General features: G+C 31.2%; 1 protein-coding gene across 2 annotated transcripts in view; it reads right to left on the bottom strand.

Annotated features, from left to right (window-relative positions):
- Positions 1-8,149: 8,149 nt before the first annotated feature.
- Positions 8,150-17,609, bottom strand: part of LOC124352699 (alpha-1,6-mannosyl-glycoprotein 2-beta-N-acetylglucosaminyltransferase) — a 92,904-nt gene continuing 83,444 nt past the window's right edge. Inside the window, exons 9-11 of one of the 2 annotated variants that reach the window (XM_046802301.1) lie at positions 14,850-14,957; positions 11,537-11,751; positions 8,150-10,266 (exon numbers count right to left, since the gene is read on the bottom strand). In XM_046802301.1, the coding sequence (XP_046658257.1) occupies positions 10,044-10,266; positions 11,537-11,751; positions 14,850-14,957 (546 nt within the window). In that variant the 3' untranslated portion in view covers positions 8,150-10,043. The remainder of the gene's footprint in view (positions 10,267-11,536; positions 11,752-14,849; positions 14,958-17,609) is intronic. The other variant, XM_046802302.1, reaches the window with a different exon arrangement.

Genomic DNA, 17,609 nt, shown 5'->3' with positions numbered 1-17,609 from the left:
CAATATTTGACTTCAGCGTGTTGTAGTACCCTTGCTAACTTACTGGAGCTATTAATTTGGGTATTCAATATTTTAAGATGGTTATAAAAACTAAGATAATGAACAAAATCGTGTTTTTATATCTCAAGAAAGAATTTATCTGTATACTTTCAATTTTGCATGAAATTCTTTTCTACATAGGCAAGAATGAATTCTATTATGGTGCATGTCCAACCATGAAATTTAACTGAGCGTCATTGAAGCCCATCACTCAGTAGGCTCAGTTTCTCTTTTTCTGCAGAAGGGATGTAAATACTTCTTTTCTGTATGATTTCTTGTCTGTCTATCTGTCCACAGGACATCTAGATAGTGAAATGAGCTATAAAATTTGAAATTTTGAATGCAATCTTAGCGAAGCCAGAACGGAACGTGGTGTGGCTTCCTCTTAACTTGTTTATTACAAAAACAAAAAAGTAATAATTAACTCTGTGGTACACCAAATAGTTACTTTGGGTTTGTGATTTTTGGGAAACTATATGATTAGGAAAGAATAATAGGTATTTAAAATTTACCTACTAGGTGGTGTTGTCCGCAGTTCATCTAGAGAATAAAATGAGCTGTATGGATATGAAATTTTATAAGGCACCTTAGCAAAGCTTGTTATGTGATATTTGGTCTGGCGTACTCTTATCTTGTTTCATTACTGAATGTATAATTGATATAAAACTGTAGAATATTGAAACACAATTAACCTTGAATGGTGTCGTCTTGAAGACGATGTGTTGTGTGAACCACGCTACAGTTAGTTTTTTAACATTTCTGTCAGAGCCAACATAGTTGAACCGAATTCGGGTGCATGAGTAGAAGATGTAAGCAGTACCACTATCATTTCAGTGTGTTCTATGGTGGATTAATCACTCCGATGAACCCTTGCTGTGTACGTCTGTTTTACATTTATATTGCGTAGTCCTGTTGATGAATCCTTACTTGTTTCATTGAACGTTTTACGGAAAAACAATACTTTGTGAGTTTCTATCCAGTAGGTGATAAGACATCTAAATCTGTCTTACACAGAAGTAGATTATTGTTAAGAGCTCATTTCAACTGCCATAAGTAATTATATGTTTGCAAGATATTCATTGACAGAATAGAAACAACCGTCCATGAGATAGGTAAAGACATTTTTTAAGATTCAAAGTTTGATGATCTGAAATGTTTAGGTAGTTTGTTGTATAGCCTAATAGCAATTCAATAGAATATTGGGGAATAATTTGAATTGACTTGTTCTGTGAATTGGGTGCTGTAGAAGATGTGTCATTTACTGCATGATAAAAGTTACATTCTTCTTTAAAATAAGAAGTATTTAAAAAATGTAAATGGATGGAACTGTTAAGATTTTTATTTTTTTAATAGTCTTGTATGGTGTAATGTAAGTATTTTTTTGTATCATGCTGCAGAAAAATATTCTGGCGTATAAACACTGATTTCCGTAATATGCATAATATACCATTCTGATACTACCAACGTCAACAGATTGTGAGAGAGTGAGCACCATAAAGTAAAAAGAACTTTACTTAGAATTTAACCCTTCGTGCGCTGTTGACAAATATAACCGCCAATATTTACTTTGCTAAAAACGCTGTTGACAAATATATTCGCTTTTAAACATTGAGGTTATTATTGGGAGTAAGTAGTTCCCAGTTTTGCCGGTGGAGTGCAGCAACTGCTGGAGCATATATCCCTCAATAGAAAAACACAGTAATAGTTGTCCCTGCCTCCTGGTTTTTCTCCAAGCTGCAAAATGGCGGCGCACTACCCGTGCCACTGCCTGTTTTGCCAGACCCTAGCGCTACTGACAAACTAACTCACCGGTTTAGTTCGTTCGCGGACTGCGAGTGGAACTGTTGTGTTTACGTTGTCAAATTGGTTTTTGACATATTGGGAAGATGTGTTGTGTGTACAGGCAACGGTTTACGCAAGGAGACCATTTACGTGTGCGAGACATGCACCGCCCGGCCGAACGTGCACCCGGATATGTGTTTCAAGACGCACCACACGTTGACGTTATCTTAAACACCTTGATGGCTAATTTTAGATCTTTTTATATCCATTAATGTTTTATTTTAATTGTATAATATACATACTATATATATAATATACTATAATATAATACGATAGTAAAATCTCGTTCAACATTTCGTTAAATTTGGTGTATTTATATTGTTTTATAATTTAAATAAACGTATTAAAAAAATTATACTTTTTTCGTTCCCAAAAGTCTTTTTATATGGTAACAAACTCAAATACAACATTAGCGTTGACTTTATGGAAAAAAAAATTTTGAGGTATATGTAGCGTTTGGGTATGGTGCGTCCCAAATTGCCGTAGTGCGGGAAGGGTTAACTTAAATTACAAATATACTTGTGCCAGGTTAATTTACAATCCACACAGAGACCTAAAAACTGTGTGGAAGATGGTAACTGTACTCGTAAAATATTATTTAGTAACTATTGCATCCAACACTATTGTTGAAATTTGAGTTAAAATTCATTACTTGTGTTTTACTACAATTTAATAATAGCCCATGTCCTGAGTACCAATTTGTCATTGATAAAGTAATACAGAAAAATAAGATTCTATCTTCAAAAATAGATTAGTTACATTATTTTTAAAGGAGCCATTTCTAGTCAAACGTAGCTAGGAATGTTGGTACAGACGTGTGTGAAGGTCTGAAATTTCTAGTATAAATGTAAAAAATCATGCTTGTTACTAAAAGGATTAAACATGAACTATAGGTACACTGCATTAGCTAACATAAAAACTGTATTTAATTGATAAGAATGTTTGTGAACCTTTTTAGTATGTCAGTGTTATTCTGGTTATTTATTAAACAGAATTATAAAATTAAATAAATAGATACAATTGTAAATAATACTACACATAAGGTACTTGAATCTGGCTCCTTTTGGCATTGTGGGACAAAATATTTACAGTAGCTGAAAGAATAAAAACAGGTGCTAACATGACTCATTGAACTATAGCAGAAAACATTATCAAGGGATCTGTTTTGCACATAAAAATCTGTTTTGGTGTATAAAAATGTACACAATTTCTGGAATAAACCAAGGAAATAGGATGATATAGCAAACAAAGATTGGGAAGCAAGGACGTACACTCTATTCATACTAGGTTTACAACAGGTTATCTTCCTAAGAACGAATATTGATGGTAAAAATAAAGACAGCATGTCGGGTGGTCGGGAGTTAATCTTATTGTAAGTATTACGAAGGTAATTTTTAAAGTAAGAACCGACTGCACATTGTGCCCATGTACACGTGACATCCGTTCAAGGTTAGCCATTTTTGGTCAGTCTCCCACTTTGCTGTTATTACGTTTCACGTCTCTGCTGGTGTTGGTTGTATGGTTATACTGCTTTGTTTATGTCACTTGTCAAACATTACTCCCACCGACTGTGAAGTGCGCTCAGTAATTTCATTTATAAATACAAAAAAAAGTTTGTCCGGCTGAAATTCATTAGCAGCTTCTTGAACTTTATGGTGAGGGTGTAATTAATGATAGAAATTTACTAAAATGGTATAGGCTTTTTAATAAAGGAATAACATATGTTTATGATGAAAAACAACCTGGACAGCCTACTGTCATGAATGAAGACGACACAAAAATTTGATGAGGAAATTTGCTAAAATAGTCACTTCACTATTGATGAACTTCATCAGAAACTTCTACAAGTTTCAAGGTCTGTAGTTTATAATATTGTTACTCATAAACTTTGTTTAAAAAAAAAATGTGTGCGAGATGGGTGCCAAAAATGTTAACAGAAGAACATAAAACAAAGCGTATGGCACATTCTTTGTCCTTTTTGGAGTGCTATCACAAGGACATTGTAAGTTACATTGTGAATGATGATGAGGCGTAGGTTGTGTATTACACTCCAGACACTAATCGTCAATCCAGTGAGTAGCATAACCCAAACTCCCTGACCAAGCCACAGAAATTCAAGCAAGAACCTTCACCATGGAAAATCGTGGCCACAGTCTTTTGGGACCGGAAAGGCATACTTTTGACAGATTTTCTGTCCCAAGGTATGACAATAAATACAGAGACGTACTATGAAACATTATTGAAACTTACGTGCTTCACGTCAATGTTCGGCCTCACATTGCGGTAAGAACACAGCTGGACAAATTTCATTAGGAATTATTGGATCATCTACCCTACAGCCCTGATTTAGCACCATCAGACTTTCATCTTTTTCCAAAACTCAAGGAATTTCTTGGTGGGAAGCGTTTTCAAAATGATAACATGTTGAAAGAAACCGTTACTAACTGGTTTAATGATGAGGCGGCAGAGTTCTTTGATAATGGGATCTAAAAGCTGGTGCCATGACTTTATTCAAGATTCAAAAAGCCTTGAAAAATATTAAAAATTTCATGGTGACTATGTAGAGAAGTAAATAAATGTTCATAATCTAGTGATACAATTCAAGTTCATACACAGAGTTTCCCTTGATCAATTACAAAACAGTTCTTACTTAAAAACTTACCCTTGTATATATGTGACTGCTTGGATGTGCTTCTGTCATGTAAAAGTATGATAAAAATGTCAAAAAGAATTTATGATAGTGTTTAAATTTTCCATGACGACTAAAATAAAAATATATACCTCAAATATGACTACTTATTAAACTGCTATTAAAAATTGTAGGTTCTATAATAAATTATTGGATCAAAAATATACAGTATGTAAACTGCTAAAACTTTAACATTCTGCTTGACCTTTATTAGTAAACCTTCTAAATTCCGAATGCCCTTAAAATGATGAGATAAAAATATGTTGATAATACTGATTTATAATATCTTCAGGCTCATTTAAATACCAAATTCAGTACGAAGAACCAAAATGTGCATGTAATGTCATAATTATAATCAATAAAAATAGAGCAGGACAAAAAAGGATTAATAAAGTTTACACATACAGTAGTTTTTTAGAAACCTACATATATTTACAATGATCATTTATCACATGCATGGACATGTGTATACAATATACATATATGCTGTCTGATATATCTTTCATAACATAGGATACAGCTAAGTAAAATACAGACTAGACTAATAAAACGATGTTTCTTCAATTAATTCTTAAAGAATTACGGTAAAAATTTATCACAACTAAACTGATCTTAGAACAGATAAAATTGGAAAATGAATTACAACAATTCATAATCTTCAGCAAGCCACTACAAGTTTAATTAATAATAATAAAATTTTTCTTTAGTGATCAAATATTAAATTTTTGTTGGATAACATTTTCAAAATCTTACAAAAATATTATACAATTTTAAAAGATGTAACGGAATAAATTAGAATTGCCATAGAAATATCTAGTAGAATGTATACAATATTGTACATATAGTATTGGAAACAATACATTTTATGTTGTGGATTATATGCTGTATTTTTGGAACTGAAAACATTGGGTTTTTCAATTGCATATATTTTCTCTTGTCTTATATTTTTAGTTGATAACAAAACAGTAATAACTTTAAATATGGTGTTAGAAACACTACTTCATACAGTATTTTTTTAATCATAAATTTTAGCACTGTTTAACAAGTTGAGGTGTTTGTGTAAATCCATCCATCTTCAGTTTACAGGGCAAGAACTTTGATAAAGTAAAATCTGCACTCATGAAATTCAGTGAAATTACTTAACAGTACTGACAACAATATAAAACTTGTAATTTCTTGCTCATGATGGCAAGATAGAAAAGAGTTCACATCTGGCTTTTTGGTAATGTTTTTTCTTTTTTTTGTATATGCCCAATAGTGTTTTAATCAGTATAAAGTAGTTTATAAAATTATTATTTACCTAAGTAAAGTAGGTTTAATCAGTCACAATAAAGTCAAGAAACTTTAATATTTGAATCCAGAATATTTCAATGTCAGTAGTAACAGACATAGAATAAATTTTACTAAATAAAGAACAATAGTTGTTGCTGCACTTGGGTATTACACGTACTTGTATATAATTATATTGAGAATTTTGAATACATTTTTAGGTCACTTGGGCTATTAATGCCAACTAACTAAACGTTTTTTGCAGCAACTGATATGTTTGAATTTTTTTAGAACAAAAAAGGAAAGGCGGGTCTTATTTTTAGCTTTATTCTGCCTGCCCTCATGGGGACTCAAACCTGTGTGAGAATTTCATCAAACAGAGTAACTAAGAGGGCAGGAAGAGTATCATATTAAGAGTGATCTGGTCGCAGATAGTATTTGAACCTGCCTTGTCTCTAACTCACACTTAAAGTCTGACGCAATTCATCACCACACCCTGTAAACTAAAGATGGCCAAGGATTAAACTAATCAATCACGCAAAATAAAACAATTTAAATCATAAAAAAATTTTAAACAACCCATTTTTTAGTTTGTAGCAGGGAATCTGTGATTTACTGATGATTAATGAATTAAAAAATATAAATAACACAGGTACTTAATCTAATCATATCAGTCTAGATCACAAGCAAATCTGGATTTAGTTACAAATCTATCATATAGAAACAATTAATTAAAGCATTTTATGCTTGATTTAAAATATAAATTAAAATAAATCACAAGGTGAGCATTTATAGCAGAGTTTCATACTAAACTATATCTGTAGCAAAAAATATAGTTCATCTGAGTAAGGGTAGGATACCGCAAACTAATACATCTGAAGTAGAAGAGATTGAAGCACCGTAACTGTGGGAAGACGCAGCTTCCGCACGCCCCAAAGTGGTAACTCTAGGGTTGACTAGATCATATTTCACATATTAAATTTGTAACAGCAGTGGATAAAAGTGTGACGACTGACAGAAAGAATGAACACGTAACTGATGAAATGTGGCCACATGAACATTATACATTGTGTGTAGTAAATAGCTCTACAGAAAAAAGTTAATACCAGATCATCTATTATTGTCGTATTAAAGGAAGAGTCGTTGGACAATTCGTTGCTCCATACTATTAAAATGTACTAGGCTATAAGTGTAATAGAGCGAAGAATTAACTTACAATGTTATATGTTATGTATGCATGTACACAGGTGACAGCTTAATCATAAGGATGCCTTAAACATAGAATTCAGGATTCTTTTGACATTTTTACATGATAATACAATTACCATTATTCTGCTGGTGCAGAATAGATACCTAGCTAATGATCCAGATTTGAGTTTAAAGATTTTTATGAAGAGAATGTATGGTTTAATCTCAAAATAAAAATAAGTTTAGTTTAAATTATTGATGCAGAATAGATACCTGGCTAATGATCCAGATTTGAGTTTAAAGATTTTTATAAAGAGAATGTATGGTTTAATCTCAAAATAAAATAAGTTTAATTTAAATTACTTGCTTTCAATCTGTAATAACATGGTTTATTCACATGTTTACCAACATTATATCAGTAATTATCACCAGAATATCAACTTCACAATTTCAAAAATCTAAAACACAGTTTTATCATCATGAATCTTTAACTAGATCAAACAACAATTAATATGATATTAAAAACTTTGATTATTAAATGCATGCAAACTCATGACATGTTTAATTTTTAATAATAGGCAGATTATTTTAATGGAAAATATATTTATACATTTTAAATACTCCAGTGCCACTACAGTTGTCATCACAATAGTTTAGTCCATTTGTTATTAGTAAACTGCCAGGTTAAACATTTTCAACAAAGTAGAAATAAGTATACATTACTTCCATACGTAAATGAAAAATTCAGTTTTTGCTAATCACATTATGAATGTAATGTAGTTTGTTAAATAACAACAGGTCAAGTAGTGTATCAACAACACAATAAATTGTTCTTTAAATTCTTAGACAAATTGTTGGATAGTTTGGTTTCACTTGTATAAAATTAATAGAAAAGCAAGCTCTTTTAAGAGGGGAAAATTATATCAGAGTTTAAGAAAGCAATACTTACAGGAAACAGAAACGTAAAAAACTGTATGCAATAAAAATTGATGAGAATTATTTTTATTTTTATAAGATTGATAAGATCTTAACTAATATTATAAATGCAAAAGTGAGTTTGTTTGTTTGTTACACTTTAACGTGTAAACTATTTGACCGATTGAAATTTTACATGGACATTCTTAGGGTCTCTGGTTTACATCCCACTCGTCTTTACAATAATAAAATCCCATCTTGGCCTCTAAAGTTGCACTACAGCAAACAAATATTATGAATAGAAAGAGCCTGTTAAATGTAATCAACTGTTCTGAGCAAACTTTGTTTTGTGACAGCACAACTGTATGTTTAATTAATTTAACCACTATTTTCAATATTTTTACATTTATAATGTGAAAGCACAGAGCTGTATTATAGTAACACATCTCTTTTCCAACCTTTTATACAACCGCTGTTTAGCACAGAGTAAGAAAATATCCAGATAAGAAAAACAAGTTTTAGTAAAAATACTAAAACCACTACAACCGGAATAAATTACAATGGCCAAATAGACTTTCTGACAGATTTTTGTTGTTGTCCCAACAAGGAAAACTCACCATTGGTGTCTGAAATATAGCTCACTCAAAACAGAAATGTTCATACAGGTACAAAGTCTACGAAATTGCTTGTGAAGAAGTGGATAACTGCTAGTTCATGATAAAAATATTTACATGAATGTTGCGTACAACCATGGAGAGGATTAACGAAATCCTCAACTATTTATGTAATTTTACTAATAAAACTTTGTTGGAAATAATTAAAAATATAATATGGTTTTTATTGAGATCAGATCATACATTATTCAAGGGTAGACTAAATACGTTAAGAAAATGGGGTTTTTAACATTGAGGAAGGAGAAGATTGGCTGCTTGCACCATGGGTTGGACTGGTCCCAACAGACCAAGGGGTTTATAAATTTGTAGCCAACCACACCATGTCAAAAATTAGTAAATTTGTTGGGGAACATATAATATTTAAAGAGTTCACACTGGATATTCATAAAGCACTGTTTGACACATTCCTTTAACATTCCTTGTTTTAAATGATTATTATCTTATGTGTAAAACCAACCAGAATCATAGGAGGAACTTTCTGGTTGGAATTTTGATTTGCTAAGAAGCTTAAATGGAACATTAAAGCTACGGGAAAACTTTCTAAAGGAAAGGGTAGAAAATATAAAATGAAAAGTACAATCTACCTGTACTAGCGATAAAAGGTTGTTAAGGATTTTCAGAAAATAAATAACAATGTATATTCCTTCATAGTGAATGTCTTAATCAGGGATAGTTTCCTTAAAAACAATGGAAGCAGGATTGGAATATAATTTAATCTAAGTAAAGAAAAAATTTGAATGGGAGTGTACATCACCTACTGAATAATTTGTATTAGATTGAATGACTTGCATTATGATTTTTAGATTGCTCCTTTCTACTTCCTTGGCACTTTTCTTTTACTTTTATAGAAACAAAGCTAATGTTTGGTGTTCCTTAAAAAATATATTCATGCCTTTTTCCTGGAATACCAATGTAAACCAGTGCAATCAAGTAAAATAAATTTATAGAAACATAATTACAACTAATTAATTAGCTGTTCTTCTCAAGCTCACCCACCTACTACTTTACCCTTGCATAATGTTCATGTGGCCATAGCTAATAACAGACTATTGATAAATAGTGATAAAATGAAGTCCTTAAAAAATAAGTCTATAAAAGAATCTTTCCACCACTGTTGCAAAGGACCGTCAAGCGATAATTCCATCATTCGAGTAAGATATCTAATGAGCAATCATTTGCACAGCACGATCAGCAGTAAGATACACATATACACAATGGTAGGTACATGATGCGCAAGTACGCAGTGTTTATACACAAGAGCATATTGGACAGCTCTTTACACATATAGAGGTTACACTCGGCAGTCAACCTCGTAGAAACAGTAACCTAAACAAGATCTCAAGTCTAATTTAGGAGTCACAACACTTAAAAAACAGTCAATATAAATATTTTTCAGTTTAAAATAAAGTTGGTTTACATAACCTGGATTATCTGGCAGGCGTGAGGAGGGTCATGTTGAAACAGAGCTGGTGGTCGCGTATGTCCCCCCACCCCCCATTTCCCTTGCGCAGCTTGTGTTTCTTGGTGCCACTGGTGAATGTTAGCGTAAGGTGTGTTGGATATAGGTGTCTTGCAGCATTCGCCAACACCTTCTGCACCTTGGATATTACACTTGTGCTCTCGCAGTTAGTCTTCTTGTGGTGGACTCCACTGCAGAACAGGCATTTTTTTAGAAAAATAGATTAAACATTCAGAATAGCATGATTGTAGGTTTGCCACTAATAATCTACATGTATAACCTCTCAATAAATTGTATACCTGGTACAGTTTCTGTCCATAGATCCACAGCTCATAATATTTGAGCCACACAAAGTCTAATAATTCTTGCTAACCATCAATGAGGTGTATTACCTCATACCCTACAAGAATATACATTTAAGCATATATCTTTAAACTAGCATCTTGGGCTATGAGAAAGTTAGGTACTATATGGTCTAATAGTTGCTGTTTTCACTGAAAAAAAATGTTTTTACTTCAAATTTGTTCAAAAATAAAAAACCAATTAAAAAGTCAGAACTTATTTAATTTTACGCAAACATAATTTAAACAGTTTTTATATAAAAGTAAATATTTTCAATGCTCTTGAATGCAACAGCCACGTCTCTCTAGTCATATACATAAAGTGCTTGACTGTTTTTGTTAATTTTGCAGTGTTTAAGGAAATACTTTTTAGTTTTTTTTAACAATATACATAAAGACTCTGACACTTATCCAGTATAAAAACTAAAATATGTGTTGTAACAAAAAATTGTCTATAGCTCTTTTTCCTGAAACAATAGTTTGAACAAATTGTATACCTAATACTTTTTTTAAAGACTCCATGCAATGTGAAAGACTGTGGAAAAATAACTAAATTTTAATCATTTTAAATACATTTTTGTATCACAAAACAGATTTTTCAGCTTAGTTGGAAGAAGGAGGTACATTTTGTGAGAAGGGAAATATTAATATTTTATTCCTCATAGAATGTATATATACTGAATATAGCAAAAACGATTTGGGATACAAAAATTGTATGAGTCGAAAAGTTTAGGTAATAGAGTTGATCTTGGGATCCCCTTAAAGTACCAAATTAGCTGAAGCATTTGGTAGGTGATATTTCATACACTATAATTTCTCTAGCATTAAGTCTTGTCCAGCGTTCTGGAACCAAAGTATGGAACCACATGGATTCCTTTAGAAAATTGGTTCTTTTAAGAGACAACAAGACTCTACTCTTGAATCGACTCTAGTGGTCTATGAAAATTGCACACACTTGTAACTGTACCCTGTTAGACTTAAACTGTTTTTTAATATTATATTGTATTGGCTTATTGTTTATCTTGTTTTCTATTTCGTTATGGATGGGGTTGATATTATTATTCTAATTTATATCTTCTGGAGTAAAGAGATTAGAATTATTATCAATTAGAGATTGTACCATTCGCCGATGTGGAAGACTCGAGGGCCGCGCATGACCATGGCCACTAGCTTGTGTGGGAGACAGGACTGGGAGACGTGCTGGAGACTCCAGTCCCAGTTGTAATCATCATATGAGCAGAAGTACCGAGCACAACTCCACATCTCCAGCCACACGCTGCGGTTCAAGGCAAATCCCATGTTGTGTTTGCTGCTGACCCACGGTGTTACCTCAGCCTGCACCAGAGTGAACATCTGTATATGTCTTGTGTGAAATGGAGACTGTCAAATTGTACATGATAAAACACAGTTTTATGCTGTTGAATTTATCTTATTATTTAAATAGTAAAAGAGGAATATTTATACATAATTTGAAATACAAAAAAATTGATGATACATCCATTTTGGTTGTCCAAAATCTCCCTCACTGTTTAAGATATTTTTCAGCATACAAAACATATTGTAAATCAATTGTCTTATAGAATTGCACAAAATATTTAATGAGGAATTTTTATTTGAAGGTTCTAGTGACTTCCTCAAGACCTTATATAGTTTTAGTTAAATATAAATTAATACTTACCTTAAGCTAAATAACATAGTTGGCATAGTAAGTTATTTGAATTTATGAAGTCTTAAAACTTTCTTGACTATAAATCTCTGGTAAACCTATTTCTGCCACACAGAGATATCTGATTCACACCACAAGTGTTTGCTCGGACTGTGTACACAGAATTATGTATCTATACAGAAAAGAAAATTAAAATGCCGAAGCAGACAAAATCTACTAAAGTTTCAGAAATAAAAAGTTTAAGCTTTCAAGTTTAAAGAAATAAACCAAGTAAACTAAATATTGTATTAATTTAATTTGTCATACAGCAACAACAGATCAAATATTTAAAAAACTAAAAGTATGAAAATCAATGGTATTAATGTTTTAAGGATCATAATGCATTCATTTTTCATAAATTTTAATAGAATTTTTGTGTAGATAAAACAATATTTTTACTACATTTAACATAGATAAAAAAGCATTAAATTTCCCAATAAGTACATAATTCTATTTGTAATAATATTGTCAAACCATCTTATTTATTTATTTATTATTATTATATATTATTATTAATTTATTTTTATTTGGATGATTTATTTCGGAATGAATTTCGCACTCAGCAAGTCATTCTTAAAATCTTATTCAAAATTTCCCCAACAGTAGTTTTTTGGTATTCTGAGATCATTTTCTAGTTAAAAAACAGTCAATCGACAATCACCTTCAAGCGCAAGCCGCACATACTCAAAGTTTTCAGGTGTTATCAATGAAGGTCGCCCAGAACAATGGTCATTATCCTTAGATATGCGGTCATTTTTAAATCGCCTTTACCATTCTTTTATCTGTGTTGTACCCATAATTTCATCCCCAAAAGCCTTCTACATTGTTTCAATTGTCTCCATATAACTCTTGCTCAGATTTAAGCAAAACTTGATGCAAATTCATAGATCAGTTCTTTTACTTATTTTCAACAGTAGATAAATGCGACAACAGAAAAGACATATAAGACATAAAAACACACTGTGGACAACCCAAGGTGTTCAGCCAGAAACTATGGCATTCAGATAGTTTGTGAGGGACTACTAGTTATGCTCATACCCTGCAGAGGCCGCTAGGGCGGTCTGGCATGAACATCTAAATGCAGGTCAGATTCTTTTCGGACTCTCAATGTCAAGCCAGGCTCACCCACCTCTAATTGACTCAAATTCCGCTTCCTAGTTGTGCCGGAGTAAATCTCCAACAGAGTTTTTGGTGCTTGATTCCAAAAAGTGCTTCAATTAACTTTTTAGTGATTGAGTTGCTTGGACTCATTTCCAGGATTCAGGAAGAATAGTGACAAATGTTATAGGTTCAAATCATACAATTCAATGATGCCCTATTCAGTAGTTATCTCTGCCTCTTGTAACATAAGAATATATGTCACTTCTCAGTGTATGGTTACTAGATTTGGAGATATATAATAAATTTAATTCATGTATGTAGAGGCAGCAAAGTTTCAGGACCTCAAAAAGAATAAAGGCTGGTTTGTACAACTTTCAGGGTTATCATTTGAAATTATTCAGGCATGTGATTTTTATATTTTGAAGATTCTTGTGAATTCAGAGCTCGAGAATTCTCCCCACACAGCAATCCCATAGGAGAGGTAGAGAAGATCATAGTATTCCATGAGCAACACCTTGCATGGGTCAGAATTTGGTCTCCATATAAACACCTGAGGATAACTTAGCACAAGCTAAATGCACGTGATTAATCCCTGGGCAAACAGTGATATAGACCTTATTACCTTATCTAAGCTTATTAAGTTCCTATGGAATTTAACATAGTCAACCTCTTTAACTCATCAGCTATAATTAATATGTCAAATATGTAAAATTAAGTTTCTCGATCTTAGACAGTTGTAAATAATTTGTCATGTTTGCAAATTTGTTGATTTAAATGTTCCATACTGCAGCTCAGAACATAAATGGATTATAAATGTTTTGAATCAAAATACTTATTAAATAACATGCATAAGTAGCATATTATACTGAAAAGTATGACATACACATTTTACAATTGTTAAACTATTTTAAAGTATCTAATTAGATAAGACTGGAAACACTTAACCCAGCACATTTTTAACTTTTCTCACCAAGTAGGCCTATGTATAAATAAAATAGTATTAATCCATGCCCATGCAAAGTGATATGTAAAACCAAAAAACTAAGCTAACATGCTGCAGATTAATAACAGATAAAAAAGAAAAAAACAGTAAATGACAAGAAAGATGTAACCACCCTAATGATAGCATTAAAAATATTTCCAACACGTATCATTCAATCTGCTTTTCAAAAAGTGTTAAAGCAGATACAAGATTTAAGAAATACTATTTCAAAACAAAATATGTTTAGTAAAGAATTGCTTTAGACATGACATATTTCAAAAGGTATTTAAATTTATATATCAATTTATGAAAAATATCCAAGTATCCTTAGCCTCATAAAATCAATAAAATTAAACCTACTTTCTGAGAATGTTTAAGTAAATTAAGATAACTAAAAAACATGATATAAGAAAGGAATGAAATGCTTAAATTAGGCTAAGAAAGGAAAATATTACCATAAATTTGTAATTTTACATTTTACTAACTAAATTCAATTTGGTTGGGAATCAGCCTTTAAAACAGATGTAAAAGGATACCAAAGTATAGGAGGTTTAGATATATGAATACATAAACTCATATTCAGATCTCTTGCAATGGGGGGATGGGTAAAGCAGCAATATGTTGTAGGTAGGGGGAGGTAGGTACCTTCTGGTAGTGTTGATAGAGGGACGGAAGAACCTGGAATGTCCAAGACGGGGGAATTGCTGCGGCAGACAACGTTTGGTGTCTCTTCATAGCTCTCAGAGCCTCCTTCTGTAAAACCACCAACCACCACCTCTCAACCACTGGTTCTACCACCTCCACCACCACTTTCCACCACCATAATCATGTTTTCTACCACGACAATTATTGGTCAATTTTATTTGTGTGTATCTTTCTACAATATTGAACAATCAAAAGAATAATCAGTTGTTCAGTATTAAGTTATATATGTAATCCAAATCACTGTTTTGATTAACATTATTTACTTCTTTCCATTAATAAAACATATTCATTTGACATAATTGAAGTCAACAACGTATTTTACAAGGATTATTATTTCCATAGATACTTTCAGCTAATGTTTTTGCAAACAAGAATAATAATATATCGGTTCAAAGTTATTACTGTAGTTCAGGAGTTAGTGAGCAAAATAGCAGGACTAATAAATCTAGTTTTAATCCTAAATTCATTTTAGAATACCACAAATAGTTTCAACCAGTTTACCATATTTTACTGAGATGAATTACGTAGCCCCTTCTCTGTACTTTGCTTGTTTTGTATGAATAAAATAGAGTAGTGTATCATCATCAATATAGTTGGAAAAATAAATATCAAATAAATGCATGTAGAACAATAGTGAAGAGTTATTAGTATGTTTATATTCAACACATCTGTTTCCATATTTTCCGATGTGACAACAGTTCACAACAACAGTTAGTTTTCATTTGCTGTTGGTGAATTATAATGCAGTTAAAAAAATATATTACATGAAGTGAACCTGTTAGTTATATATTAGATTATTATTGTATTATTCATTTGAGAGTATTTACTTTAAAGTAACATAACATAACATGATTTAGCCTGTATTCAAAAATAATTTATCTGAATAAGTTCCATCCCTCTTTATTTAAAATAAGAATGTCATTATAGTTGAGAGTTAAATTTCACTTTAAAGAATTGTGGCTGACTATTGTGGTCAAATGATTGGCTATTCTGACTATTCTACAAGACGCCAAGATTATAGTGATTTGTTATCTCCTTTGGTACTTGGTGCACCTTTTTTCGGGTTTTGAAACTTTATACATCTCTTCTAGACTAAGTACACTATCCCCCTGTATACTAAATTTGGTTGACCCTTTACCTGTTTACTGATTCTATTTCGTAATACTGTATAACATAAAAACTTATTACTTATTCAAGGAAAGTTCCTTTTATTAAATCCTCAATTGCATTAGTATGCTGGTTATTCCTGTTACGTAAAGTAATTTAAATATTAACTGATTATTATTAATTGTGATTGATACACTGTGGGCAAAGATTATTATGGACAACCATATGAAACTCAATGCCATAATCAACTTTATGGTCTTTTGAGTTCACATGACAACTGTGCAATATTATTTGTTTCTTATTAAATTTAGTTTTTAAATTTGATCCCTCTACATGCATTCTTCTGGGGATTTAAGTAAAATAGACAAATTATAAAATACAATGCAATAGTACATATTTTGTTAACTATGAGATACAATACAAAATGTTGAACTTCTATTAAGGACTTGTTATTTTTAAATTTCATTGTGTTATCTAGATTTTAGTTTGGTGGCAACAGTGTATATTCATTTGGTAAACAGCTTATTCATAAACTTGAAATAATCAAATTTTCCATAATACAACTTGTAAATAATATAATTTTATATTTTGAAAATAAGACTTATCTGCCTGTGTATTAGAAAATTTTACTCAAGAAACAAACTATAATAAGGTTTATAAAAATAAAAATTTCATTTTTTGCACTATAGGTATTTTAAATTGTTCAGAATTATAGAATTTTCAGGTATAAAAAATGTATTGTTATTCTCAATTTTGTTATTTTGTACATTTCATTGAAAATGTATTAGCTATTTATCTGATTATTATTAATAACAAATATTTGAAAGTTATATAACAAGTATTTTGTTACTGTAAAAATTAAATATTTTGTAGACCAGAATCATGTTTTTATAAATAAAATTGATTTTATAATGACTAAAATAGTTTGTTAATAAATCTGAACAATATAATAGTATTTTTTATATAATTGCAAAAAAACTATGGACAACAATGTTTGGAATAATAATTCTTTAATGAGAAAAATATAATTTGTGATTGGGAACTGAATTTATTGATTAATTTATCAGATTAACTGTTCTTCTGTTATATAAATTGCAAATTACTTATAGGATTAAACAATTATTTATATGGTTATTTTTATACTTCAATAAAATATTAACACAAATACGAATGAATACATTTTGCAACAAAATTACTGAAATAAAATGTGTTGTTTTGTAACTAGACACAAACATACTCAGCAAGATGAAATTACAAAAGCACATAGTAGTCTATAACAGTTAATTCATTCACATTTAAAACAAACCTTAAGTATTTTTTCTAAGGTGGGTTAATGATATCTTTTACTTGGGCCTTACTCAGGTTTGAGTGTTTCAGGCATCATTATTTATTTTAACACACAAAAAGAAAGAGAACTGTGAAAAATGAAAGTGCGATGATGGTGGTGAAAAGTGACCAAAAGCAGCAGTGTTACAATGAAGCCAGTGTGACACACAGCATTGTGTTACAATACATAAGATAACACTGTGCCAAACAATATTCCACATTACTGTATCATAATTCAGAATGTTTGATTAAAATTATATGAAAATA

The sequence above is a fragment of the Homalodisca vitripennis genome, chromosome 1 (genome assembly GCF_021130785.1).
Source record: "Homalodisca vitripennis isolate AUS2020 chromosome 1, UT_GWSS_2.1, whole genome shotgun sequence".
Classification (NCBI taxonomy): domain Eukaryota; kingdom Metazoa; phylum Arthropoda; class Insecta; order Hemiptera; family Cicadellidae; genus Homalodisca; species Homalodisca vitripennis.
This window is presented reverse-complemented; position numbering and strand designations above follow the sequence as displayed.